This window comes from Athene noctua, chromosome 4 (genome assembly GCF_965140245.1).
Source record: "Athene noctua chromosome 4, bAthNoc1.hap1.1, whole genome shotgun sequence".
Taxonomy (NCBI): Eukaryota; Metazoa; Chordata; class Aves; order Strigiformes; family Strigidae; genus Athene; species Athene noctua.
The window spans coordinates 34098846-34126379 of NC_134040.1; the positions used below are offsets into that span (position 1 = coordinate 34098846).

The 27534-nt window shown below is 46.8% G+C and overlaps 1 protein-coding gene across 9 annotated transcripts in view; it reads left to right on the top strand.

Annotated features, from left to right (window-relative positions):
- Positions 1 to 24755, top strand: part of AFF1 (ALF transcription elongation factor 1) — a 102349-nt gene extending 77594 nt beyond the window's left edge. For 4 of the 9 annotated variants that reach the window (XM_074904950.1, XM_074904952.1, XM_074904958.1 and 1 more), the window contains 11 exons: positions 681 to 1595; positions 4177 to 4274; positions 7775 to 8024; positions 9697 to 9788; positions 10790 to 10853; positions 11686 to 11822; positions 13021 to 13092; positions 13703 to 13796; positions 13899 to 13942; positions 15254 to 15483; positions 23719 to 24755. In XM_074904950.1, coding sequence (XP_074761051.1) covers positions 681 to 1595; positions 4177 to 4274; positions 7775 to 8024; positions 9697 to 9788; positions 10790 to 10853; positions 11686 to 11822; positions 13021 to 13092; positions 13703 to 13796; positions 13899 to 13942; positions 15254 to 15483; positions 23719 to 23867 — 2145 coding nt within the window. In that variant the 3' untranslated portion in view covers positions 23868 to 24755. Of the gene's footprint in view, positions 1 to 680; positions 1596 to 4176; positions 4275 to 7774; positions 8025 to 9696; positions 9789 to 10789; positions 10854 to 11685; positions 11823 to 13020; positions 13093 to 13702; positions 13797 to 13898; positions 13943 to 15253; positions 15484 to 18046 lie in introns of all 9 variants that reach the window. The other 5 variants (XR_012633560.1, XM_074904956.1, XM_074904951.1 and 2 more) reach the window with 5 other exon arrangements.
- Positions 24756 to 27534: the final 2779 nt, after the last annotated feature.

Genomic DNA, 27534 nt, shown 5'->3' on the forward strand with positions numbered 1-27534 from the left:
TAGGATTAGTTGGGTTTGCTTCTCGTGTAATTTGTCAGACTACTGTTAGATTAGGCAGGGCTTGTAGCAACCACATTATGTTACCTGACTGTGACTCTGGAGGCCTTCAGACCTCAGCCATTGCTCATGCCTTGCTTGACACAGAGGGAAGTGAGAGTTGAGTTCTGTAGGGAGAGGACTTGGAAGAGGCTGGACTTGATGTGCCAGCCATACAATGTCTTTTGGTTAAAGCACAGGAGCCTGACAGCCTACATGTCACACTTCAGTGAGATGTGATAGCTGGCATCCTCGTTCACTTTGAAAGCAGTTCTGTGTGCAAATAACGCTCCAAAAGCACTGTAAGTAAGCACCTAATCCATTTTTACGGTTTCCGCTTTTTCATATCTTCGATTGTGGAATGATGTGGGCAAACCAAGATGAAGCTTTCATGTTGATTGGTCTCTTACTGAGTGACAGGTAGGGCTTGCAGGGATCCAGGAGTGCTGTGCAACACATTTGATCCTGTGTTTCTGAAGTAAGTGTTGATGTACACACACTACAGCATCCCCACTTGGTCTTTCACTTTCAAGCTCCTTCAACAACAAGGGGAAATTTTACTGGGTTCTGGTAAGCTGTGCTAGGATGGAAGTAGCCCATTAAGGCTTCAGTCTTGCATCCTTCCTTTCTCTTTTTGTCTGCAGCCTGACCCACCAACTTCTAATAAATGGCAGCTCGACAACTGGCTAACCAAGGTGAACCCACCAGTAGTGCCAACAGAGGGTCTCAGTGAAATTGCCCCTGGGGATGGATGTGAGGAGAGCAAGGAGCAGGGGCAGGGTGTCAGCAGCAATTCCTCCCACCGGTGCACTGAGCCAAGGGAGTCTCAGCACAAGAGCTCTGGCCGAGCAGCCATGGCTCCTCAGGATGCTCATCTTCCGACCAAAGACAACTGCCAGAAGTCTGTGCGTGCCAAGGAACCCTCGCCCAGGCAGAGTGTGGGTATCAAAAGGTCCAGCAAGGCCTCAGTGCATGAGGGGCCCAAGGGAGGCCTGAAGGTGGAGAATGACCCTGGACCCCTTGAGGGCGGAGACCAGTCTTCCAGAAACAAGCCAAAAGTCAAAACGAAAGGAAAGCCAAAATCCAGTGACAGAAAAGACCCGAAGCCAGCACTGCAAGAGCTCGCTGAGAGCAGAAAGCACAAGATCTCCCACCAGGCCAATGCCAAAACCTTCTTGGACCCCAAGCTCGTGAGAGAAGTTTTGCCTGGCAGTGCCCAGAAGCATCTTGCTCTCAGCCCCCTTCCTCAAGGCCAGGGCACGACCCCCACCAGGACTAGTGGCCACAGGCCTGCCGTGGTGGCCAGAGAGGACTTCCACAAGGACAAACTTCCCTTGTCTGTCAGGGAGAAGAAGTTGCTCTTGCCAATGAGGGACTCCCCTGCCCCTCAATCCCTCATGGTGAAAATAGATCTTCCTCTTCTTTCAAGAGTCCCCCAGCCCCCTGGGAAAGGCAGCCACCAGAAGAGAGCAGAGACCAAGGAACTTGCTGGTGCAAGGAAGCAGGACCTGGAAAGGAAAACCACAGACACTCCTGACAAGTCCCTTCAAAAGAGGAAGGTGAGAGGTGGAGGTGGGTTTGTACAAGGACCAAGGTGGTGGTTGAAAAACACACGTGTAGAGTTCGTTTTCGCTTTATAATTTGGGAGTGGATCCGTTCTGCTCCTTCTCTCAATGTGTTACCCAGCTTCTAAAGGGAATGTGCATCAAAACTGTCCACAGGTGTTTCCTGTTGGTCACAAATCCCCTGCTGAGCAAGTGAAAAGCCCTGTAAGCTAACAGATGCTTTGGTGTTTTAAAACATTTTTGGATGTTTTTTTTTTAAATACTATTTTCCTCAAGAAAACAAACCCCAGCCCTCCTATGCTGGAGGAGCTTCTGGCAGCAGGCTGTGTCAGCATGTGGCTGGCCAGCCCCCTGGTAGCATTTGTGGGTTTCTCTGGCTTTCAACCCAAGCAGAGCTTTGGAGGGCTGGGGTGTCCCTTCCCCCTGCAACCCCTTTCAAAGCAGCACAGTACCTGAAGTGCCTCCCAGACCCTGCAGCCATCTGTGCTACCCATTTACTGTCTGTTGTGGGAGAGCACCTTGCCTGCAGTTTGTGGGGGTGTCCAGAGAGCGAACCTACCCAGGCCACGCCCGTCAGTGCTTTTCTGTTTTGTCCACATGGGCCTTCTGCTGCCTTTTGTTGTGCAACCTCAGTCTGAGCAGTGTAGTCTTTTCCTGAGTGAAGTAATTTCTTTCCATGAAACAGTTGTGATTGCTTGCTAACATGAATTCTCGAGTTGACCCAGCGCTGAGGAATCTGTCAGAGTTGAGAACAGTCAGTGTGAGGTTCATGGTTGGACTGGATGATCTTCAAGGTCTGGATGATTCTGTGAATTCTGCAGGTGTCACCTGTGTCACTCCTAGGGGTGAGAGCAGCAGCCCCCTGGCTTCTGCTCTTCCATCAGTGCAGATTGTGAACTGAACCAGGGTCGCTGATAGTAACACCCATCACTGAACCCTGCTTCGGATCTCAGCACTTGGATAAATACGCAGCAAATGTCTCTGGTTGTCCCTGGAGCTGCTGTGGTGCCAGCTGCGATGTTAATGTGTCCAGTGAGGGGCTTTCCAGAGACCCCTCTGCAGAGTACTTCATCTGTAAGAGTTGCTTTCCCTTGAATGACAAGACAGTCCTTTAGCTGAGGTGGCAGCTGCTCACTGGTGGTTTTTGGAAGGCTTCCTGAAGGGGACTGTGAATATCCTTCCAGCCAGCTGGTTCAGCTGCACAGAGTTGGCTGCAGGCTTTATGGTGAGTGGATGTTCCCTGTGGGTGTGCCTGCACACCTTTTTTGGTTTTCCTCACAGAGGAGGTGGCTTAGCAGGTGGGGGTGAATACCCTTGGTTCCTGCATGGGTTTCACTTAATCTTGTAATTTTCTGAGCTTCTCATAGTTGTGGGGGAGAATTGAGAAGAGCGGGGAAATGGTGAAGAATCTTGAGAGACCCTGGCCATCCCCCTCTTGCAGAGAAAGGCAGAGAAGGGAGTAAATCTGTCGCTTCTCCTGTTGTCTCAAAGACCCCAGGGAGGAGCTATTTGATGTTACACATAACTCCCATTGCAGTCTGAGTGTCTAATTGCAGGAAAACTCACCTCAGAGCCTTCCTGCCTGTATTATGTCTTGGTGCATCAGTGTCCTTGGAGGCTCAGGCTTCATAGTGGCCAGTGAGGTCAGGTCCAGCTGTCAGACATCTGCGGCAGTGTGGAGCTCAACCTGAGAAACATTTCCAGGAGACGATCAAGGTGCTGGAGCCTTGCCCTGAGCACACTGCTAGAGGGAGACTCTGTGGCCAGCACAACCCACTGAGCTCCATCACGGTGACATAAACCTGGATGTGCTCTTGGGAGGGAGACAGCAAGGCCTGGAATGCTTCTGACCACCACCAGCTGCACAGTGGGTGATGCTGACTGACCAGTGCAGTTTCTTTTACATTTGCCTAGCATACAGGAAATTATTCTGAGGCTTTTCATTCACATGAGCTGATGATTTGCACATTTTGTATTTTAAATGGAGTGCAGCTAGAAAGCATTATTTATTACCTCTGTGCCTTAATGGTTCTTGTTCTTCTAGAAGACAATGGCAATGATTTTAACTGACTGTTTAAAATTTCACTTATATCAGATTCTTGTTAATAAAAACAAACCCCCCTGCATGTCTGGGGCAGTTTGAGTGATCTAACTCTCCTGTGAACACAGTTTTTTCCTTCCCTTTGATAAAGTGTGTCACAAACACAATTGCTTGCAGTTCTATGACTTTCCCAGGAGGAATCTGAATACATGTCTGTGTGATTCAGATTGAGAGAGGAAAGTTCATCCAGAACAGATTAAATGCTTACTTTCAGCAATGGAAGTGCCTTAATTTTGATTACTATTAGCAACAAGAGGTTTAGCAGATCCATCCCCTTCACTACAAAATAATTAATCTAAGCAAAAGTAGCTAAAATGTCATTTGAGGATACTTGTCAGTGAGCCTGAAATCTAGATCTGCTCTGCTCTGGGTTCCCCTTTTGTTGATTCCGGTATCACATTAACCAGAATCGATCAAGCTTAGCTGTGTTGGTCTCTACTTTACATGAACTTTTTTTTTTTTTCTTCCTGTTAGAGGAAAGCGGAGAAGGAGATTGATAGGAAGAAAATTAAATCAGAAAAAGAAACAAAGTCATTGCAGTCTTCAGATAACAAAGACTCCAATAAACCAAAGTGAGTATACAGTGGTGGTATGGCAGAAAGATACATAAAACTGAGCCTTTCTTAAAAAGGTTAAGGCAAGAAACTGTCTCCTGTCCTTATCCTTGTGAGTTTGCTTTTGACCTAATGTATCTTCTGAAACTTTATCTGCTGCAGATTTCTCTTTACATCCTGGAACCAACCAGATGTGGGAATGTAATTGATTTGCCTTTTTATTTGTTGCAGATGTGAAGTGATACTTGGGTGTCACCTGTCTTACTCTCTCTTCTTAAAGCTGAGGACTATGGTTCTAGTCATCCAAGCATAAGCTGATGTTTCAGTGGCTGGTCATCCCCCCATACTTGGTTTACGCTCCTGCAAAAGGATTGAATGTTGTGGCATTTGTCCTGATTTCCAACAGCTGAGATGAGGATGAAGACTTTGCCATTTTAAACACCAGCTTCTCTATCCTGCAGCTTACATTGCTGTTGCTCTGTTCTGTGTATTACATGTGCTTAAAAAATCTGTTCATGCTGCAAGAAATTTAATTGCCAGTTGTGCCCATGCTGCTTTTCCTTCTAAGCTTGTAGGCAAGGATTTGCACTGCTCTTTCAGACCAGATGCAGGGAACAAATTTGTGTTAAAAAAAAAAAAAATATATATATTGTTTGTGTTGCAAACAGTGTGGTAGACTGCCTGCCTGCGGTGATGCAGGAGCCGTTTCTCCTTCTCCAAACTGCAGTGGTGGTGATCTGCCAGCAGGTGATCGCCCACAGTGATCTGGGAGGTGGCAGCGGTTCTGTGGGTGGTAGCACGGGCTTGTTCTGCACAGTAGTTTAGAGGCTTCAGGGGATGGCAAGAGAAATTGTCCTCTGGCTGAAAATGTCCCTGCTCATTGCAGGGGGGTTGGACGAGATGATCTTTAAAGGTCCTTTCTAACCCCAACTGTTCTATGATGCTCAGTGAGTAAGACATAAGAGTACAAGTATCATTTATTTCTGCTCTCATGAGAAATAGAACTAGCCTTGTAATGCTTTTAAAAAGGGAGTTGGATTTTAAAGGTCCCTTCCAACCTAAACCATTCTAGGAGTCAATGAGTTTCTTTAAGGCCTGTGTCTTCCTCATTCTGGGTTCTGCTGTCATCTTTGTTTTGGAGAAGTTTGTACCTTCTCTGCATGGGAAGCAGCAGAAAGCTTTATCCAGTTCATGACACCTCACATGTGTTTAAAGCTCTTAGTCTTTGTAAAGTGAGAAGGTGATGTGAATGCGTTTTGCGTGTGGAGAAACTGAGGTGCAGACAAATTGAGTTGCTTGCTCAGACTCCTGCTGCAAAGAGGTGAAAGAGCTGAAAGTGTGGCCCAGAAGTTGTGACTCTTGTTCCCGTGACTGAGTAACCACATCCAGAGAGATTTCTGGCAGCCTCTTGGGAAGGGCTGTTGTCTGAACTGTAACTGTATGTCCATCAGTTTTGACTGGGTGATTGCTGCCAGTTTCTTAATTGGACAGGTGGTGATGAAAGCCACAAGTCAGGTGTTAATGCTGATCCTGTCTGCTCCCTCAGCTGCTTTTGCTGTCACCAGTTATGGGCTTTGAATAGCACTTGCCCCATGGACTGCTGGTGCCTACGGGGTCAGTGCTGGGTGGGACCCATCTTCTCCCAGCTGAGAAGAGAGGGGTGTGATGGATATGGCAGAGCTCCATTTCCTCACCTTGCTGCCATGGGAGACTGCTGAACTGGGGGGCTCTGGAAGCATGTGGATATGCAGCTCCCCCTTTCTCTAACCAAACCAAGATGCCTCAGGGCCAATAGGCTTTTCCCTCTGACTGTCCCAGATTTGTAGAGGGGTAAAGGTGCAAAGGCCAGTCCAGGAAAGAGATTTGTATGTGTGGGTGGGTAGGGAGCATTCCCCTTTTCCTCTAAAATCATCTTGTTGTCTTTGTCTCTTTTGTGTGTGACCTAACAGACACACAGCCAGTGTGCCTTTTGAATTGTGACTGTCTGGAATTTCAGGTGCCCTTCATGGCCAGGAATTTCTCATTTATTCCAGCATAGCATTTGCAGTCCTTCTGATAGATCTGCTGAAACTTACCCCATCATTTGCAAACCAGTGTACTGCCAGCATTTTGACTAGAGTTAATGCTTCCAAGAGCACGTCTCCAAATGGACAGTGTTCTCAAGAGGGGAGGCTCGTACCTCAGTCATGGGCTACTGCATTCAATTCCTGCTTGCCTGTGGCTTGAATTGGAGGTACTGACTTGGATTGGTATGTAACGCTGAGGTTTGTGCCCTGGCAATATGATTAAACTGCTCTTCTGCAGAGAAAACATTGACATACTCTTAAAGCACTGAGATGGTGGGGCTGACACTTTGTTGGGTGAAGGGCTACTTCAGCTGTGGCAATAACGGAAGGGCTTTAATTCAGGGGTTTATTCCTCCCCTTTTCTCATGAAAATGAGCACCCCTTTCAGCCGCATTCTGGCTTTCAGAGTGGGAAGGATAGGATGCATTTCTGGAGAGAGGGGGCTCTGGCTCAGGTCAGGGGGTGCTCTGGAGCATCAGCTGTACCAGGGTAGTGAAGCTGGGGAGCATGTGTGCAGTAAGTAGGGACTGTACCAGCGGAAAAGCGGGTTGTGGAAGAGGGGAGAGGACTGTCCCATGCACAGCAGAATGAAGCAAGATGTGCAGTGTCTCACTTCAGTCTTCGCACAGGGTGTAACTTAACTTCCTCCTCTTCAGATGCTGCAGACCGTGAGTTGGGATTCACTGCTCAGTGTTTTCTTGGAAACTCTGAGAAGCTGGATAAAAATGATGTAAATGAGCAGTAGTGAAACAAGGCTTATTGCCGCCAGAGTTCCCTGGTGATCCTAACTTCAGATGATCAGAAATCTGCTATGCCCTTGTATTATTACCTGGGATAGTCTCTGCCATTTAAAAGCACAGCATTATAAGTCTGTCTCACCTGAATCCTCTCGACTTTTGTAAGTGTTGTCTAGTTGAGCTGGCAGGTGTTAAAGGAACAACTCAGTTTAATTCTGTCAAAGCACATACAGGATTGAGGGTCAGGGCTGAGTATCTCTGACCACAGAAGATCTCTTCTACCATAATGGAGTAAGAGAGGCAGTGCTGCAGTTCGTTTAGCTTGTTGGGTGACTTGTCTCAGGGATTTTAGTCACTGTAATTACCCCTCTCCTTCTTTCCACTGAAAAGGGGCTGGGTTGGAGGAATGCCTTTTTTGCAACATCCTGATATTCTGGTTGCGAGTCTTTACTTCAAGGAGAAGTCCTGAGGCTTATTCCTACCAGAAAAGAAGCTGGCGTCTGTGTTTTTGGCAGCTGAAGACGTGCTATCTAATGCACAATGAAGTCCCTGAAGTTTCATTTTGCTTTTTTTAGATTCTTTATGTTAACAAGTCATTTCACACTTCCAGAGAAATTGAAACAAAATTGGTACTTGATGTAACTAAGTTGTTAAAAATTCCCTACATTATATGTACACCATATTCATCCTAATTGATGAATTTGCCTCCCATCAGCAGAGCATCAAAAGCTTCACTTGAAACCCAGAAGAAATATGTCCTGCTACCCCCGCCACTGCCACCCATGTCTCCTGCACATCCTGCACCAAAGTCAACCAAGACAGCCAAAAAGAGACCCAGAAGTAAGAGCGATGAGCTGCCAGCCATGGATAACACTGCCAGGAACAAGAGCAGCCACAAGGATCCTTTGTTGTCCAAGCACAAGAAAGAGGAGAGAAATCACACTGAACCGTCAAAGGGCATCAAAGTAGGTATCCATTATAACCGGCGGGATGTTTCCTGCAGTGCGTGGGTGCTGTGTGATTCTCTTCACAAACATGTTCTGAAGATATTAACAAGGATGGAAGATAAACCAGCCACCAGAGGAAGATCTCTGTAGCATTTTTTCCCCTTTCATGGCTATCTGTGACCATCTGTTGCTAGCCCAAAAGCCTGCATTGTAACTTCTCTGCTGACTTCCCATCATCTGCTGAACATGAGCCAGCAGTGTGCCCAGATGGCCAAGAAAGCCAATGGCATCCTGGCTTGTATTAGAAATAGTGTGACCAGCAGAAGTAGGGAGGTGATAGTCCCCCTGTGCTCTGCGCTGGTGAGGCCACACCTGGAGTGTTGTGTCCAGTTTTGGGCATCTCAAGATGAGAGAGATCTCGAGGTGCTGGCACAGAGAAGGGCAACGAAGCTGGGGAAGGGCCTGGAGAATAAATCATGTGAGGAGCCATTGAAGGAGCTGGGGTTGTTCAGTGTGAGGAGGAGGAGGCTGAGGGGAGACCTCATCACTCTCTGCAGCTCCCTGAAAGGACATTGCAGAGAGGTTGGTGCTGGTCTCTTCTCACAGGGGATTAGTGACAGAACAAGAGGGAATGGCTTTAAACTGCAACAGGGGAGGGTCAAACTGGACATTAGGAAAAAAATTTCATGGAAAGAGTGATCAGAGAGTAGAATAGGCTGCCCAGGGAGGGAGTGGAGTCCCCATCCCTGGGTGTGTTTAAGGGTAGTTTGGATGAGCTGTGGGGGGATGTGGTGTAGGGGAGAACTTGGTAGAGTCGAGCTGAGGGTTGGACTCAATGATCCCAAGGGTCTTTTCCAACCTGAATGATTCTGTGATTCTATGATCTGTTTTCATTTCACCGGTGAAACATAGTGAAAAGGGGTGACCACGTGAAAACCAAAGGCAAGAGAATCATGTTTCTGGTAGTAACAGTTTCTGACTAGGCAAGTACAGTTTTGGTGCCAAAATAAATGTGTTTACAAAATGAAGGAGTAGGTTGCTTACAAATAAGAAACAAGCAACCTGTGTTTCTGACTGCAACCTGGGTCTGAGTTTTTATAGCTTGCTTACAAAATTGTTAATGATCCTTGCAGCTGGATCTTTGTATTTTGGATTATAAAATTCAATTACAATGCTGTTTATGGGCAGTGGGTTGTTTGTGGTCTAGGATGTTGTGGTGTGTGTGTGTTAAACCAGACTGTGCACACTGTATTAGTTGGCTTCAAACTGCTTGCTTTTTCCTGATAATGTAGTTGGTAATGGAGAATCAGCAATCTGTGTGTGGTTAAGCTGGAAATAAGTGTGAATGGATATTACCTGTTCCTGCCTTGGCTAGTGGCCATGAAAAATGTGCTGCTTGCAGCCTTACTATTATCTTATCCATTGTGCAAGGAAAGCTGCTAGTTAATTTCTCTGTGCTTGGGAAAAGGTTGAATGTATTAAGCCTTATTAGCAGTCAGGTAAGAAGCCAAGTTTCCATTTCCATTATTGGAGGGGGTGCTGGGGAGGAAGGTGAGAAAAGGGAAGAGCCTGGAGAATAGACTACACCTGGGACAAATAAACATTTTCTCTTGAAATTTAGGAAAGCCATGCTTTGGAATTGGTTTAGGCATATCTCTCTAACCAGCTTTATCTCCACTGTGGTTTTCAGGGATCTGCAGGGGATGTCACAAATGCTTTCCCAGTGCCTTCTTTGCCAAACGGTACTTCCAAGCCAAGGAGACCCCAACTCCAGTTTGAAAAGTAGGTTTTTCTTTTACAACCCTTATCTCTACTTTCTGAAGACGCCAGGTGAGGCTGGTCCTACAGCCACCCTGGATGCTGCTACTTAATAAGCACTTCTTTTGGAAGGGAAGAGAGAGGGAGAGATGTCTGAGAACTGCCCTGTACTGCTGTATCGTGTCTGGGTCTTACCCCCACCCCCTCTGCTTCCAAGCAGAGGTCTCATGGCAACAGTTCTTGGTTTGAGGGACTCTACTCTGGAAATTAGGTCCTTTTTAAATCGGAGAGGAGGTGTCTCTGGTGCCTGCCTACAGGTGGTGGGTTTTGATTTGTCTGAATCTTGATACGTGATCAACTCCTCTGTTACAAGGTGCTGGGCAGGCAACTGGCTTTTTTGGGGAGGGCATGACTCTTTACTTGCTCATGTTGTTGGTGCACAGGCAGCTGTGTGCTATTTGCACGGTGAATAGACTATCCCAGTGCACAGAACTGGGTGTGGTTGAACTTTATCATTGTTTAGGTGTTGATTCAGACCAATCAACAGGAGGAGCCTTGGTGACCATCTCTCCTGTAAGCAGATAACTTGAATGCAGGCTCTTTTGGTCCGAGATGAATGACTGACACTGCAAAGTTTACTGTATGTTTCAATCAAAATGTGTCTGTGGGATTGTACTTGAGGAATGATAGGAGATCATATCACTACGAACTTTCCATGGGGCCAAAGAAGTGAACCCAGTCTCAAGAGTAGCCTAACCTCCAGTGGCTTGTTAGTTCAAAATGTAAGTTGCCAATGTTATTCTAACACACATTTTTTAAGAAAATAATTAATTTTATCTGTGCATTCAGCTGCTGTGTGTTTCTGAACATTGCAGACGACATTCATTTAGTGACTGTCATAATTTTGTAACAGGCTTACCAAAACAGGATGTTTGGACTCCTAGCATCCTCTAGATATGAAGGTAAAATTGATCATTCTACCCTTTTTCTCTGTTTTCTGTTTTTCTTCTCTGTCCCAAATTCAGACAGCATCCAGTGGAATACTATATCGAAGAGGCCAAGAGGCTGAAGCACAAAGCCGATGCAATGGTAAGTCCCGGCCCTGTGCTAGAAATGCTCACCAGCTCTTGCATTCAGAGCTGATACCTGCCTGCATGGGATAAGATTCACTGTCTAACATGACTTCCACACTTGGAGTATGTTTGAGTCACCTGTGGGGAGACTGTCTTTATCTGCTAAGTGTTCAGACATTTCCCTTGGTTATAAACACATCTAGAGAATGCACCTGGAGAATAGGATTCAGGGCTGGCGCTGTCTGAGGTCAGCAGGCCTGTTGGCTTTGCAGAACTACCACAAAGTCCTTGGAGGAGAGGTGCAGCAGTTAGTTACAACACAGTTTACTCTGAAACATCAGGATCCTCACTGTAATTGTGCTGCGGGTGAACCAGACTTGCAAGTCCCCGTTGCAGATGTCACTGGCTTTCTCCGCTCTGGGCAGTTTAACAGCGTGCATGAAGGAACATCTGTTGTTGCTAATGATTGTTCACTCAGATAATGTACATTTGCCACTTGTCATTTACTTGTGAAAATGAAGTGAGGGAATACTGCAGTGGGCAAGTCCCATCTGCCTCTCCCGAGGCAGGCCTCCAAGACCAGATGATAATATCCAAAACATGTGAAGGTAATAAATTATGCAAGGAGAACATTGAGGGGTAGATGCAAATAGCCAGAGCACACAAAGCTGATGACTGGGACCACATTAGGGGTTCTGCCTAGAACTCTTTAACTATCATCCAGAGGCCTGACTTGCCTCTTTTTCTTTCTTCAAATCCTGCCTAACAAGGGAGAAAAAAGGAATTCAGGTATGCTTGAGAGAAGTGGCTTTTGTCTTAGTCTAAACAGGAGAATTTTCTTCCAATAGACTGACAAGACTGGAAAGGCCTTCCAGTACCTAGATGCTGCCATTTCCTTCCTTGAATATGGGATTGCCTTGGAATCGGATGCATCAGCACCAAAGTCAGCTTACAGCATATTCAACGACACCATAGATCTCCTCAAGTAAGCGGTTTTCACAGCATGATGGTCAGGCAGCGTGTTTGGAGCGGAAGGGGGAGTTGTGTTGTTGTTTGCAACTGACAGCTCTGGATTCCCCCCACGTAGCAGAGCCCGGGCTGCTGCGCAAGCACGAGACAGCCCGTGGCGAGACACCAGAGACAAACTCTTTGGCATGTTTCAGCACTGCTGATCAGAAGGAGGCACCGTGTCCTACTCGGCCCCTGAGCCACACAGCTGAGGTGCACCAGAGGACACTGGTTACAACAGTCAAAGGCGTAAAGGAGTTTTTAGTTCATCCAGCTCTGGTGTTGCTTTTGCATGTGAGCTCAGTAGTATTTCAGTTAAGAAAAGCAAAGCAACTGCATTGTGTGGGTGGAAGAATAGTTTGTGCCCCAAAAGTCTTGCAGTGTGATTGAAGGCAGATTTTACTGCTTTCTTCCATGTGTCTTTCTACCAGTACACTTTACTGGGGTTTCTTATAGCAACCTTCCCCAGTTAGTTTCACAGCCATAGTAGATCTATATAGGTAGTATGACATACAGGCAGCACAACCCAAGGAACCGTGCATTGGATAAGAGAGACAGGTATTGGTATATTCCTCTTGAAAATACAGCTTATGTGAGTGGTTTTGAGAGCTGATTTGACTTCTCGCCCTAGAGCTGAAACATCTCTCAGGATTTGTTTTTTTTGGTGTTAGACTTCAAACTTGTTCAGTTACTTTGTTTGCTTTCTGGTCTTGACAGACTGTATTTCCAAGATGCCCTTGTTCCCTTTTTTTTCAAGAAGGAGATTGGCTTACTTGTTTTTTTGCCAGAAGAAACATTTCCACTAAGATGTCTGTTTTGTCCAGAAACACTTGAATTAATATTTCACCTTGAGTAGCGGGGGCACTTCTTCTGGGTCCCAGGCTTAGAGGTGGCCCATGGAAGGCTTCTACTTGTTGCCTGTTAATCAGTGTAAGAGCAGAGTGGGTCACATAAGGGGCCACATCTGTTCCTGCTGCCTGGGAAACAAGGCATTTGGAGACACAGTCCTCTGCTCAGCACTGTACAAACCACTTGCTGCCAGCACTAAGAACTCGGGGCAGGTTTCCTGACTTTTGGACTGGTGTTTGAGATAACGGCATGAGCTGGTTTTTCATGAACAGTGGGACCTCAGAGCACTGATGGCTGACAAGATTCTGTTCATTTTGTTTCCTTAGATTCATCATGACGCTGAAATCTTTTACGGATGCCTCAGCATCTTCCCAGGACAAGATCTTTGCTGTGTTATGGTGCGTAGTTGTTCTTCTGTGCCTTCATATTCTGTTTTTAGACTCGATAGAGTGAAAGACTCATTACTTTCAGGGGTGAAGGAATGAGTTAAATGGGAATTGGAATTCTGCAAGGAAAAAGAAAACACAATATAAAAGCCAGAATGAACTGGAACATCTCTAAAGCGAGTTGGGATATCACAGGGGACACATGTGGAAGGCAGAGACTCTAAAATTCAATCTGCTGGTAACTTGAGAGCACATAAGGGATTTCTCCAAAGGTGAAAGAATGCAATTTGGCTGCCCATGTTTGAGCCACGTAACTGAGGCTGAAGCTGAACATAGCGAAGGCTCTTCTGGATGGAGGCTTACTCAGCCTGTGACACTCATGGGAGGTTGGGCACCTGTTTATATAAAAGACCAGGCATGGCCCTTCCTCGGTTGCTTTTTTTCCCTTGGGATGTTTTTAAAGAGTCTTTTTTTAAGCTGAGCAGGAGGAGGAGACATTCAGAGCTGTCTTGGAGCTGCAGTACCGCTGATGTGTGCCCGCCTCTGTCCCACAAGGCTGATGACTGCTGAGCAGGCAGCAGCCAGCGTCAGCACTGATGCTTGGGTGTGTTTCTGTTCACAGCATGCGCTGCCAGTCCCTTCTGCACATGGCAATGTTCCGTTACAAAAAAGACACTGCCATGAAGTATTCCAGGATCCTGAATGACCACTTCAAGGTAGGGCACGCGTGTTACTGAGCTGCCAGCTGGGTGGCTGCAGGACTTATTGATGTTGCCTGAATAGCACAAACCTAACAAGAATTCTGTTCCTTGCTGCAGAGTTCTTCCAGATCTACACAAGCACCTTCTCCATGTGTTGCAAGGTAAGATTTCAAAACACATATGTTGTCCTGTTTCTGCGAGAGTGTGAGTGAAAACAGGAGCTGGAGTGTTTGAGTTGCTGCCTGCATTTGAGAGTGCCTCGCCACTTGCTCCTTCTTTCCCCCTGAAATCATACCGCTAGGGGCAGGAGTATTTCTGCTCTTTCTTTCCTATGTTTTCTCCTTGGAAAGGGTTTTTTTTGTTACGAGGTACAGAGTTATATTAAACAGAGCAGTTCTCCAGCAGAGAAGCAGGTCAGGGGAACAAGGAAGGTATTGTCACTCTGCTGTGTCAGAGCCCCTGTTGTTGTTATCATCTGTTAGAGATCCCTTGAGACTTAAGGGATCCCATCCCCACCTTCCTAGCAACTGTCCAGTAGGATTATGCCTTCACCCTGTGGTAGCAGAACTTTCATAGTGTTCTCTTTGGCTCAGTCACCAATTAAGAAACTAATTTTCTAATTTCTGAGTTGTTGAGCATTTTGTCCTTTCTGTGTACCTGCAGCAGTGTTGCTGTGTATGCAGCAGTAAAGGTCAAAGTCAAGCTGTCACATAAGCAGACTGGGCCCGTGTTGGAGTGACAGTGAGTAAGAAAGAGTTTTTCTGTGCACGGTGGCAATAGCATTTGGCAGAGAGCTACCCAGCTCCACGCCTGTCCCTTTTAAACTCTGTGCGTGAGAGAAGCTTGGTTGGTCTTTAACAGTGATGCTGCAATTCCAGTTATTTTTGTGGCACCTTGCACAGTACAGTTTATTGGGAAGTCAGTGGTCTCCCCAGAGGAGCGGTGGAAGCCCTGTCCTACCAGTGACTAAAACTGGGTTGGGTGAAGGAGTGCTGTGATGAAGCCAGGCTGTGTCAGGCAGCTGGCTGCATTCACCTGCCCTAGGGCTATGAAGAAGTGTGTGTGGCTGACCTGGCTGCTGTGACCAGCTGTCAGAAAGCTCCAGCCTCCGTCGGTGGGGAGCTTCAGCGTGCCTGAAATGGAATTTGTTTGGAGAAAGTGTTCAGATAATCTGGTGAAGGCTTCCACAAGTAGGTGTAGGTATTGGGAAGTGGGTGGGTGGCCCTTTCTTGATGTCTGGACCCGCATTTTCCTGTGTCAGGAGGAGTCCCTTGAGTCACAAATCATTTCAAAAACCTTGGCCTTGCACTTGAAGGACAATTACTTGTTACGTAGCTGAACACATCTCAGTTTTCAACACTCCATGCTGCAGGCCTGGATGGTACCAAATAGCTCCTGGCATAAGATAGTGTTGAGGCAAGACTTTTAGCTCTGAAGTTTAACATTCGTGATGGTGTTTGTTTCTTCTGCAGAAGCACAGGCATGCCTTCTCCTCTTTCTCCAATGCCCTCTCCTGCTGGTTCTGTGAGTTCTCAGACAGGATCAAATGCCAGCAACTGCAGTGGGAACAGCATTGTCTCTGCAGTCACTGTCCCCTGTAATATCCCAAATGTCACCTCTTCCTACGTCAACATCACTTCTTATATCCTCTACGCATATGATACTTGGGAAAAGGCCGATGCACTGGCCAGGAAGAACACGGGTAAGTTTTTGCCCTCTGGTTTTTGGGTCACATGCGTGGTGGTTATGTGTATGTACTTGCTTCAATCCCAACTCTCAGTGTAGCAAACGCTGTGCCGAAAGATCAAAGCATCATGCATGTTGAAGCAGACAGCTGTAGCACATTGTCAGGTTATTGGCAGAGATACCTGATGTTGATAAATTGAGGAGTGTTCCAATTAAAAGGTGGTCTTGGCGCCCTCAGAGGTCTTAAGAGTTAAGGGGTGAGGGTATCAAGTGCAGAGAACCAGCCAACTTGCTTCATGCTAACATGAGAAGCATAAGGGGGTTTTTGCAGTTTGTTTTTCCCTTGGGGGCACTTGGCTTTTCTGAGTTCGTTCCCCTTCTTTAAAAACAGGTTTTTTGGCCTGTAGCCTTGTGTTTTAGTTGGTTTGTCAAGCTTACAGGTATCTTGGCCTTGAAAACGTTGAAGCTGGCTTCTCTCCATAACAGAGAAGCTGAGCAGCTCTTGCACTGGAGTTCTGGCTGGGCACGTGACCAGTATTTGCCATTAGGATTTCCTAAAATTGTTGCTACTTTTTTGATTTTAAATTTTGTTGTTAAAAGCATTGTGTTTTCCTGTGGTGCAAGCAGTGGTGAATAAGCAAAAGGCCTAGAGTGGGTGCAGTTCAGTCTGTAACCATCTCAGGTGGCATTTCTCATAAAACCCAAATTTTTGTGAGCTGCTGTGGGCAGCAGGATGTATTGCTACTGTCTGCTGGCAAACTGGCACAAGAAAATAATCACGATGAGCCTGGCTGTATTGTGGGAGGGCTGTAAAATTCCTCACACTGAGGCAGTTGCTGAAATTCAAAAGGCTTTGCAAGTCCCCTTTGAAGAGAGTAACTTCACTTGCTGGGTGTCCCCTGAGCAAATCTGTGCTCACAGCAGCAATGCGTGTGTAGTATTTTGGGTTATATCATCCAAAGGCTGGTAAAAGACTGTCACTAAGAAGGACAAAACCTGTTCTCTGTTGCTGTTTTAATGGAGGGGAATGGTGACTGGGGTAGTAAATACCCCCAGGGGAGTGGATCTGTGCAGGATAAGAGTAAACACTCCTGTGGGCTTGGCAGTTGTTGCCGCTGTTCAGGATGGTGGAGGAGTTTCAGAACTGGAGCTTGTTGATACTCCGTGTATGGTGCAGATGCTCAGAGTACAGAGAGTGAGTACATAAAAATAAAAAAAGGCCACCTTTTATGCAATTCATAGGGAATAAGAGGAGGAGGAGAGAGAAGTGGCCTTCAAATATCCCTTAAACCAGGAAGTTGAATAGGAGTGGAAAGAGATTGGTTGTAACTGATGTTGGAGCCACCTGTGCAGAGTTTAAGCACTGTCTGGCGGGTGCTTCTGGCGCAGCACCCAGCTCCTTGTCATCATTCAGAGCAGTGCTGTTGATCACGAGGCTGTGACAGGTTGTTTTCGAGCCTCTGAGCTCCCACAGCGAGGACAAGCTGAGGTGGCATGCATGTGTGTGAAGTCCCTCTCCTTTCACACGGTGCTGTGGTCACAGATCAGATTATTTTCTGTTTGCTCAGGCAGCTCCTGGACTCCTTGTCTCTGCTTACAGCTCTTCTGTTCCCCGTGGAGGGAATCGATACCCATTTTGCAAACCAAAGCAGGAAAACGAGGGGAAATGTGTTCTCTGTTTCTGAACTGGAAAGTATTAGAATGAAAGCATTGTGTTCCCTGCTTCTGAAGAATTCTTTGCACAGCCAAGCAGAAATTTCCAGTCTCCAGGTTCAATCTTTGTGTGTCAGAAAGGAGAGCTGAGAATGGCCAGTTCCTGACAAGGGACCTGGCAACACGGTCGAGGCTGGAGACCCTGAGGGACTGGGTTGAGCCCATGTTGCAGAAAGGCAGGTCAGGCAGGAATGTCTTGAAAAGTTGAAAGGGAATAGGTGTGAGCATTTCCCACACCTGGCTGTTGCTTGCACAGGCACCTCCTGGCAGGTCCAGATCTACTGCAAGAGCCATCTCCTGCTGGGCGGGAGGATGTTGGTGGCAGGAGAGGAGGGCACTCTTCAATCTGCCTGATGCCCAGCTGTGAGCAACCCCAATCAGAGCTGTATCGCCTGGCCAGCTGGACAGATTTTTGAAACCTGTTCAGCTGAGAAATCCTGATGTCTCCAAGGCCTGAGGATGGGTGAAGCAAAGGGACCAGCCCGGTGACAGCAGTGTGTGCTGCCAGGCACCACTCAGAATGTGGCCAGTTTAAAACCTGGGGGAGTCACGCAGTAGGGACTGGGCTGTGAACACCCAAACTCCTGCCCACCTACTGCAGCCTCTCGGTGTCCTTTCAAAGCCAGAGCCCGGGGAGGCGGTTCAGTGTGTGAGTGCGTTTCCCTCCCACGTGCCAGGCCCTCTGTGCTTGTGACTCTGCCTGGCCTGTGACTATTGCTGAGCTCTCTGCGTTAACGATGTGTTTAATGAGACCTGCCGACTGACAGGGTGCTGCTGCTGCCGCTCCTCGCTGCCCCCTCGCCTGTCAGATGGGCCTGTGGTGTGAAACCAACCAAATGTTTTCTCTCTCCCTCCCCTTTTTCCAGAGTTTTTTGCTGAACTCAGCGCAGCGACGTGCGCTCTGGCGCTGAACAGTAGCATGACCGAAGTGGTACACTACGCTAGACAGGGTTTACAGTGGCTGAGACTGGAAATAAATACGCCTTAACTGGTGCTCAAGGTGCTTAAGTACCTTGAACTTATTTGCACTTTTGAAGCCTCAGAAACAGTCTGACTTGTTGAATTATTGGATAAAAAGCACCTGCAAGGGAAAACAAATCGAGGTGGAAGGAATCTGGTTACACTGGAAAAAACTTTGAACTGTGTTAAGGCAACACTTTGCTGCCTTGAAAAAGAAGAGGTGGAGGGAAGCCTCAGTGTTGATGGCACCTTCCTTTAAAACGACAAAGTGCAATGAATTGTCTGAATGGCTCAATGTATTGATGGTCTATAAACATTTCTATTATGAATAACCAGCAGGACAATAATCACACATGAAGAAGTGCCGACAAGAAGGAAATATGCCTCCAGAGGTTCTTATGCAACACCCCCCAGCCTGCAACAGTCATGTGCTGAGAAGACATGTCAAGGAAGTGTTTTTGCCAGCACAAATGCAATCTTTGGTGTCTTTGTTTCTCAGATGGCAAGTAGCAACATCATCAGCACTGAACAGCGTTACGTTACAATAAAAACAGCAAAGTGGTCTGCCTTGCCTGCTTTCCAACCTCACCCCCTTGCATTTGTCAGCCAGCTGCTGCCCTGAGGATTGGGGGAAGCCACTGCCTTTGGTGCTGCAAGTTCACTTTTTAAGTCATCGCTGCTTTGGTGGTCCTCCTTGCCACACACTCACGTGCCCTGAGCGCTTGATCTGTGTTACTTAGGGTCTTGGTCGGCTTAAGCTTTGTAAGTCAAACACAGTTGGAGTGGCAAAATGACCAGGTGTGGTTGGGAACAGCTCTGCCTGCCTTCTGTGGTGGAGGGATGTAGCTCACCCTGAGGACTCCTTGTCCGGTTGCTTTTTGTTGTTTTGGTGGGTGGGGGTGGGTGGCTGTACTGTGTCACTGTGATTGACATTGTTGAGTCGGAGAGCAAACCTGGGGAGGAATTGCTTCTGTTTAAGGAGGGACTAAGTGGCTGAATGTGGAACATAAGCCAAATTTTTCATTTGGATATTTGCCTGCACCTGTTGCTGGTCTCGGTGAATATTTAAGAGCAGTATTTGGTACCAAAAGAGGGCATTCTTCATGTGGGAGGTCATTCATGTGCTCTTTCTCAACCAAACTACAGGATGGGCCCAGCGACTTATAAATCTGTCAAGGGAACACAAAAGGGAATAGTAAGCTGTTTGCAAGCGTTTTTTTCCTTGTCAGAAGCTGCGTTTTTGAAACTGTGATTTTGCAGGTGACAGTAGCAGTGAAGGCAGCATCTGCGGCGTTGGTGTGTTCAGTAAGACGACATCCTTCTCCACCCGAAGATTTCCTGTTGTGTAACAGCAGCGTCCTGCTGTCCTCATATCTAATAGTGTGCCTTAGCCCTCTGGTCTCCTCTCGCATCCCTCACCCTATCTCTGACAGACCCATGGGAGTGGCAAAGAGAAGGGTCATACCCCAAAATAATAGTGCTTACAGCAAAGAATTAGCTCGCTCTTCCGCATAATTTCAGGATGGAGCAACAGGTCTGTGTGCGTACAGCACTACCCCCTCTGTAAAATATCTGCTTGTGGTTTTTAAGGCTTACAAAAATGAGCAGTAAATAAATATCAGCAAAAGGTCTGCATTTCCGAAAGTGGTTTCTGTAGAAATGGCCCAGGCCACAGGGAAGCCTGGGAGTCCTCTTGCCTCTGGGAAGAGCTGGCAGGAGCACACTGGGGGCTCTGCCCTTGTCCTGAGCACAAGGGATCTCTCCTCCCACCTTCTCTGGTGGTGCAGGACTGCCAGGATTCTGCATCTTCAAAGGATGGTCCTTTTACATTTGCTTTATTAAAAGCCTTAGTGCATTTCAGGGATAAGCTGTCCTAACTAGTGGAAGGAAGGTCCGTGTCCCCCGCTCCCTTCTTTACCTATTGGACTTCACTTGTGCTGCTTCTCCCTGGAGGAGCGACTGCTCTGAGTAAGCCAGGGACAAAGAAAGGATCAGCATTTACTGTTTTGTTCTCAGGAAACATGGGGATGGCCAGACAGCCTGAAAGCTTGGCACGTACTTTGGAGCTCAGATCCAGACTAGTGAGTTGATGCTGCCTTCTGACTTTGTCTTCAAAGTTATTTTTAGGATCACTGGGTGAGAAAGAAGAAGAAAGAAAGCTTTAGTGAACCCAAAAAATGCAGTGGGAGTCTGCAAGAACCACAGCAGAATGTTAGGAGTAAGCGTAAGGTGAAGCAGGGGCATGTGTTGCCCCCATACTTTAATTTTGAGAACATCCATCTCCATCCTTGCTGCCAGGCCAGGTTCCTGTTGGAGAGCTGCTTGCTCACAGTTTGCCCGCTCTGGGGGGACCTTTGCCTGCCACAACCCAGGTGGCGCAGGGCATGTGGCTGCCGCTGGCCTGCGCCCAGCTCCCTGCCACCCACGGGTGCCCTGTGGACACTTTGCTGCCCAGGTTGTGGTCATCTGTTGCCCTCTTCCTAGGAAAGCTCATGCAAGGGTGTCAGGCAAGCAAAGTTGGTAAGAAGACACCCAGTGCGGGCAGATGAACCACTGGCATTTGCTGCTTTACAGTTGGGCTGCTCTCACTCCCAGGGCAAACTCCCACGGGCTTCAAAACAAGATCACAGGCAGTTGGTGACATGGGCATGTGCAGGTCCGTTTGGGGGCTCTCATTTCAAAAGCCATCTGTGGAAGTATCGGTGCTGAGCTACGTAGCAGGAAGCTGTGTTCTGTTTCAGGTCATGGAGAAGACTGTTTAATAATAGGTAATTTTTAAAAAGCCATTGTATTTCAACCTTGAGCCAGGTCAAAGACCTGCAGAGAGTTAGGAAAGATGCTCATTGTTTTCAGTTGGGCCTGTTCAGGCCTTTAAAAAAAAATAAGCAAAACAAAAAACAAAACAAGAAAAACCTCAAACCAAAACATGACAGTGGAGGAAATAGCATTTGCCATTAGGAAACAAAACCACGAATCCAAGGAAAAACAGAGGTGATGGTTGAGTCCCAGGAGAGGAGGCGTCTCTGGTGGTGAAGCAGCATCACTTCCATACAATATTTATTTAGAAGAAATAAAGTGTTGAAATTGTCAAATGATCTATTTTTACAATGCCATTTATTTAATAGTTGAAAACCTGACCTACATGGAGGTAGAGATCTCTTCTGTAACTTAAAGTCAAAGTCCGACTGCAATGTCCTTTGGTTTTGATTTTGTCCTCTCCTTCTTTAGTTCCCATTATAAATTTGTACATCTTAAACTTTTTTTGGGGACATATGTCCCTCTTGTAAATAACTTTTTCTGCCTTGTGTGTGATGGAGTTTCTGAGATGATTCATTCATATGGGGGAAATAATAAATGAAGTAGCCTATTTGTTATGAGCTGTGGGAGACTCTTCATGTACTCAGCTTCTTGTAGAGAAATTGGAATTTTTCCCTGTGAATGGTCTTAGTGTTTCCCTTCTGAATGAAGTTTAAGTATTAATTTCTGTACAAGAAGTCCGTTTCAATTGCTCCCCTGTTTATAACCACTTATCTTTTCCTTTAGGAACAACAATGGGTGCAAATCTAGATGCTCAGAGTGTCAGGAGGGTCACAGCTCATGACATTTGTCTCCTCCCAAAATGGATTCTGGGAAGGCTGTGCCGGGGTCAGGCACTGTCGGCTAGCAGTGCCTGGCTCCCTGTGCTTGCTGACAGCAAAATCTCACATGAGGTCGTTTCCTGCAGCTGAACAAATTACAAGGAGGGGGAGGCGCAGAGATGGTGGTTGGCGTGTCCTGCTCCGCATTTGCCACAAAGGTGTCGCGGGGCTCAGTTCTGGGACGAGAGTCTGCTCAGGTCTAGTTCATCGCTGTGTTTCTGAAGTGCTGTGAGGAGGATTTCCCTCGGGGAATCCCGCAGGATTTCATTTCCCATGGTAGCTCTGCTTCTCATTGGTTGTGCAAGGTGATCTCTTTGCAGTGGCCTTATACTTCTTGTTTGGGGCTTTTCCCACTTTCTGTTTTATGTTGGGCAATGTAACTGTTCCTTGGAAGAATTATTTTTGCATTTATGCACTATTGTGATATAATTTGTGTGTGTAATTCAGGTCCTTTCTGCAACAGGGATTGCACCTAAGATGTTTGCTAATAAGAGGTGTGGTTTTCTAATGTACTGTGTAAATTGTAGAAGTTACTGAAATCTGTTTTAATACCCACTACATACGTTGCTGTTACAGATGCCTATAGAAATGTACGCTTCTTTTGGGGTCAATGCACTTTTTCACTGCACACTTCAAATCCCAATGGCAAAATTGGTATTGACATAGGAATGAAAGGAAAAAAATGAAATGTGAAATTTCCCCAGATGAGTATCTGGTGGGATTTTTAGCTACAGACTAGGCAGGAGGAGCTTGGTAGTGCATTTGGTCATGTGAGGTAGGACTGGGGCTCAGTTCGCTGCCATCAGTTAGTGTTTCAAGTGGTCTGGAAGCAGGTGGGCCCCAGGTGGGTTGCAAGATGCACGGAGGGTAAGGGAAGAGCATGGGAAGAGCTTGTGGCTGTGGCCATGCACGTGTGGATTAAACGTCTGTGGATTTTGTTCTGGTGTCGGCAGGGTGTGAGGGATGGTTGGACACAAGCTGTCCTGTCTGCTGGCCTGGGGCGGGGAGCTGCTTTTCCTGGGCCACTCGTGTCCTCTCTCCCACCATTTCCTTTCCCCTTGCACCCCAAAAGGTGTGTTTTCCTCATTCCTTGCTTGGAATTAGGATAAGTTTTGGAGATGGGATGGAGATGGGGAGAGGAGGGAGGGATGCAGGGGAAGGAGGTGCGATGTGCCAGCAGGGAGGTCATCCAAAAGCCAGGGAGGGAGAATGGGGAGCAGGAGGCCCTGGGGATGCAGCAGTCAACCGCCCTGCTTGGCTTTCTGCCCAGGGCAGCACGCTCCCTGTGGGCTAAACCAGCCAAAAATATTTTGGGGTTGTTTTTAAATATTTTTGGTTGTTTTTTGTTTATTTATTGAGCCTTTATTGACCAAACCTAATTTTGTGACCATGTTTAATTTATTTTTAGATTTGTTATACATTATAGATGAGCTTGCTTTTCTCTCTTCGGCCTGACTTACCCTTTTCAAAGACAAATGTTATTTTTGGCAAAACAGCTGTGTTGAAGTTGATTGCAGTTTCTCAGCTCTATGCTGCTCTCCAAACACTAAAACAGCCTGTTGGCAGCCTGTGCTTTCTTTATATTAATTGCACTTTTAGTAACCCCTGACACTACCTTAAACCAATGGTGTTCCTGGGCTGTTATCAGAATTTCTGAGTGTGTTTCTGTAAACTTCCTGCCTCTGAAATGAGGACTTGTGTGTGTTACAACAGCAGCATGCGATCGCTGCTGGCTCACGATGTGTTTTGTCAGGGTACAGGGTTCCTGGAATTTCCACTGGGCTTTTCCCCTCTCCTACTCAGTATTGCCAAGGTTAAGGTTTTCTTTGGGTCCAGCATTTCATATTGCAGCAATACAGCAAATGTTGTCCACTTCTATTGAGCCAGCGAAATGCCATCCCAACTGATAACTTTTTTCTGTTCTCTTTCCATATTTGAAGGCACATATCGGCCCGGATGTGGTCTGTGGCAGCTGAAAGGTATTTCTGAAAGTTGCTCCAACCTGTGCAACTTTGTGCTTGTTCCACATAAGGTGCACCAGGCTCTGAACTTGCTTGGGAGCTCTCCTCACTGTTCAGAGAAGAGCTAGTTAGGATTTGGGCTCAGACTTTCACTTTCTCTCGTTTTCCCAGAGGGCCCTGGGGAACGGAGTTGAGCAAGATGAAATCTGCAAAGCAGGGCAGCAGCTGAAGTTTTGGTGGGTGGCATCTGCGTTGCCACATGAACACGTGCGGTAGTGCCCTGGGTGCCGGCAGGGCTCGGTGTTGTCAGGTCGCCAGGCAGCACATGAATTGTGGCACGCTGGTCAAACCACTGCCCATCTTTTCAGCTGCCAACCACCCTGTCCTCACATTTCTGGGTCATTTCTGAGATTTCTATTTCAACTGTTATCATACAGGGTTGGGATTTTTTTCTTTTTTTTGCACCGCTTTACTCATCATCTTAGAGAGTAAATAACATCCACAATTCTCAGTGAAAATATCCTTAAAAAGTAATTGTCAGGTTTCCTGAACATGGAACGTTGGTCTTAAGTCTGTGAAATGGTCCTCATCTCGTGGGGTGTGAGGCACCAGTCCTCCCTCTCACAGAAGCTCTTCACGTGCCAGCACACAGCAGCAGCCTGGGCACGGGAGATGTGCGATGTCTTAACCTCCATAGAGAAACGAGGATGCCAAACCTCTTGCAAAACAGAGTCTTCAGTGGGAGAAGATGTGCAAATAAGTGAGGGGACTGATGTGTTTGACTTCAGCACTGAAGCCGTGCTCTGAGGCTTCTGTGAATTGGAACTAGCTGCCTTTTATAGTCCTTGAAAAAGACAAAAATCAAATCTGTGATACAGCTTAAAAAAATAAAGAAGTAAAAAAAACCTCCAAGGAAATTATGCCACAGATTTTTGTCTTCTGTACTGAGGATGAATTGCTGTGTGTGTGTGTGTGTGTATATATATATATATGAAAAATTAAAATATGAATTTTGACTTGCTTGTCTTCAAGTTCTTCATATGAAAGAGACATTGGTCAAAATTGTAAAGATGAAATGAAAAACAAGCTGCCTGGGAGTGGGAATTTCTTGTTTTGCTGCTCTGAAGCTGAGTTGTCTCACTCTCCCCTGTGCTCCACTCACATACAGTTGCACAAGCACAGCCCCTGGGTGCAGTTTTGCTGGGAGCCGAGGATTGACATGGCCTTGCAACACGTGATTGTGCCGTGCATCTTCCTTAGTGCATGGCTGAATTTCTTGAAATATTCAACAGCGCGACCTTGCCGTTGTCTTCACCTTGTTGCCACCTTTTGAGGGAAGATATCAAAATGGTGCATCTCAAGTATTTTAACCTTCAAGTTTTTTAACCTTCAAGTTTGAAATTCAGGTGTCCATCCCGATGAGACATTGATGCTGGGACTCATTGGTAAGTACTACTTCAGCAAAATATTCCAGCATGTTTCCAAATCCCATTTATTTTGCTTGAGACTGGGGCATGTTTTACTGGGCCAAGTGTCCTCACGAGCTCTGGATAGCTGGTACATATTTATTTCCTTTGATCCTCTCTCCTAATGACTATAATGCTGCCTCTAAAAAAGTTAGTCTTCTGTTTTACTGGTTTGTTTTGTCTGACAGCTTTGACCTTCTTTCAGCAAAGAAAACTTTAAGGACAGTAACTAGCCTTCTGCTAAAAAACAGTGATCAGAGGGTGTGAATTGGCCCCACGCACATGCAAAGGGATGAGTCTCAGCCTGACCCAAGGGGTTGGAAATGGCAGCGCCCGGCTAATGACCCCAACAGGGCCGCAGTCTTTACAGAGCTGGGCTTTCCTTTTTTCCCCTCTGCTAGGCTCTGTTGGCACAGCTTCGAGCAGTGTCGGTGCCATGGTGAAACGGGTTTCATCTGAAATGATCCAACCTTTAATGATTGGACTAGCTGATCTTCAAGGTCTTTTCCAACCTGGATGATTCTGTGATGCTGTGAAAGCAGCTGTGCGTGCAGGTGTTGCAAGTGGAAAAAGAATGTGTGGAGCGGAGGGGCCGGCCCTCGGGGGAGCGTGGAGTTGATGATCTTTGGTGGTAATTAAGTAAGATGGGTTATGGTGAGCTGACCTAGGGGTGCTTCAGCAGCCCATGTCAGGTGGGGATTGATTAAAAACGAGGAAACCAGCTGGGGGGAAGCAGAGGGGCTGGGGAAGGAAAGGAGAGAGGGAGGCATGGCAGGTTCCTGGCGGTGAAAGGAAGACATTGAGAACCAGTGGCGAGAGCAGCTCAGGTGTCCACTGAGGACGGGAAACAAGAAGGGCTGTTTGGTTTCTCTCTTCCATTCCTGTCCTGCATTGACCAAGATTTTTGTCTGCAGAGCTGGCAGCTGCTTGTACAAAACTAAAGGGAGAAGCAAGAGGAGAAAGTTGCCATGTGGCGTAGTGTGTGATGACAGCATGACATCGAAACGCAACGGCACGGGCAGCTGTAACGTGCCGTTTGTGTCAGCGGGCAGCCGCTCAGCCACAGAGCTCACTTGCACTGTGACAGGACAGCGCGTGGATTTGCAGTTCCTTTCTCCCAGCAGCCCGTGGGCTGTCTTGTGCTGTCCTATTATTATTCTTTCTTGGGAAATGTATGCAGGGGAAGATAAGTGGCTTGTGATTCTTGGCCTGAGTTAAGTCTTACTCGCCAAGGAAATGAAGACACAAAAATGTTTCTCATCGGCTACATAACCAGAGCCAAGCCTCGCTGCCACTCCCAGGCAGGAACAGCTACAGCTGCATAGTTGCCTGCTTAGAGTATTAATTTCCAGGACCACTAATTCAATAAGCATCAGAGAAATCCTCCTGTGGGGCGCTGCCAGGTAGTAGGGGTGCTTCAGAAGCCGGGCAGGCAGCCATAGTCACGGGTGTGTGTTCTTCGTCACAGCCCAGCACACACGTGTCGTCTTCTCTCCACCAGGATGCGCCGAACATAGGTTGTGTGTGCTCCTCGAAACATTGAGTCACCCATTTGATGGCAAACTTACAGCAAGTATGTGTTTGCATGGGCTTTTTGCTTGAAGGGATGGAACACGACAACCCCAGCAGACCAGATGAGTCAGATGGCAGGAATTACGTAGCTGCCTGTTGACTTCTTTTTTTGTGTGTGTGCTGGAACATCTTTAAAATGAAACTGTTTGGAATCCAAGGAATTGCATTAAAATGCTGTGAAGTGGCAGCAACACCAACCGTGCTGACAGAGCTAGGAAAGAATTAAAAATACAAGTTTCATCTCCTGGCTACAAGTGCTTTATTTGCTGCCAGTTCCAGTTGAAAGAACATGCAAAGGTTTAGAAAACAAATACAGATGTGGTAAAGCAGCCAGCAAGAAATTTAAGTGGAACATCTGCAGTAAAGTACTTGGGTTTGCAAAACTGCGCACTGCAGTAATGTTGAAAGTAGTTTTAAAAGCAGTTTGAGCCTAAATTAAGATAGAAAACCCCATTTAACTGTGGGAGTAATCTGAAGTTATGGATTTTTCAGGCATTTGTTCTAATTAAGCTTGAATAGGTTAATTGGCTGAATTTTTATTGGCTGATCACAACTGGTAAAAATGAATCTCTGTGTCCCGTCACATGAGATCACGCTGAGCATCCTGCAGCGCTCTCAGCAGATGGAGCAGACACACAGCAAGCAAGGTAAACGCAACCGCTTCTGTTCCTCACTGTGATTGGGGGCAGTGACACTGGGCTGCAGTTGCTGGGAAGCTGTGCAATCTGTGTTGGATTCCCAGCACTCAGTTTTATCT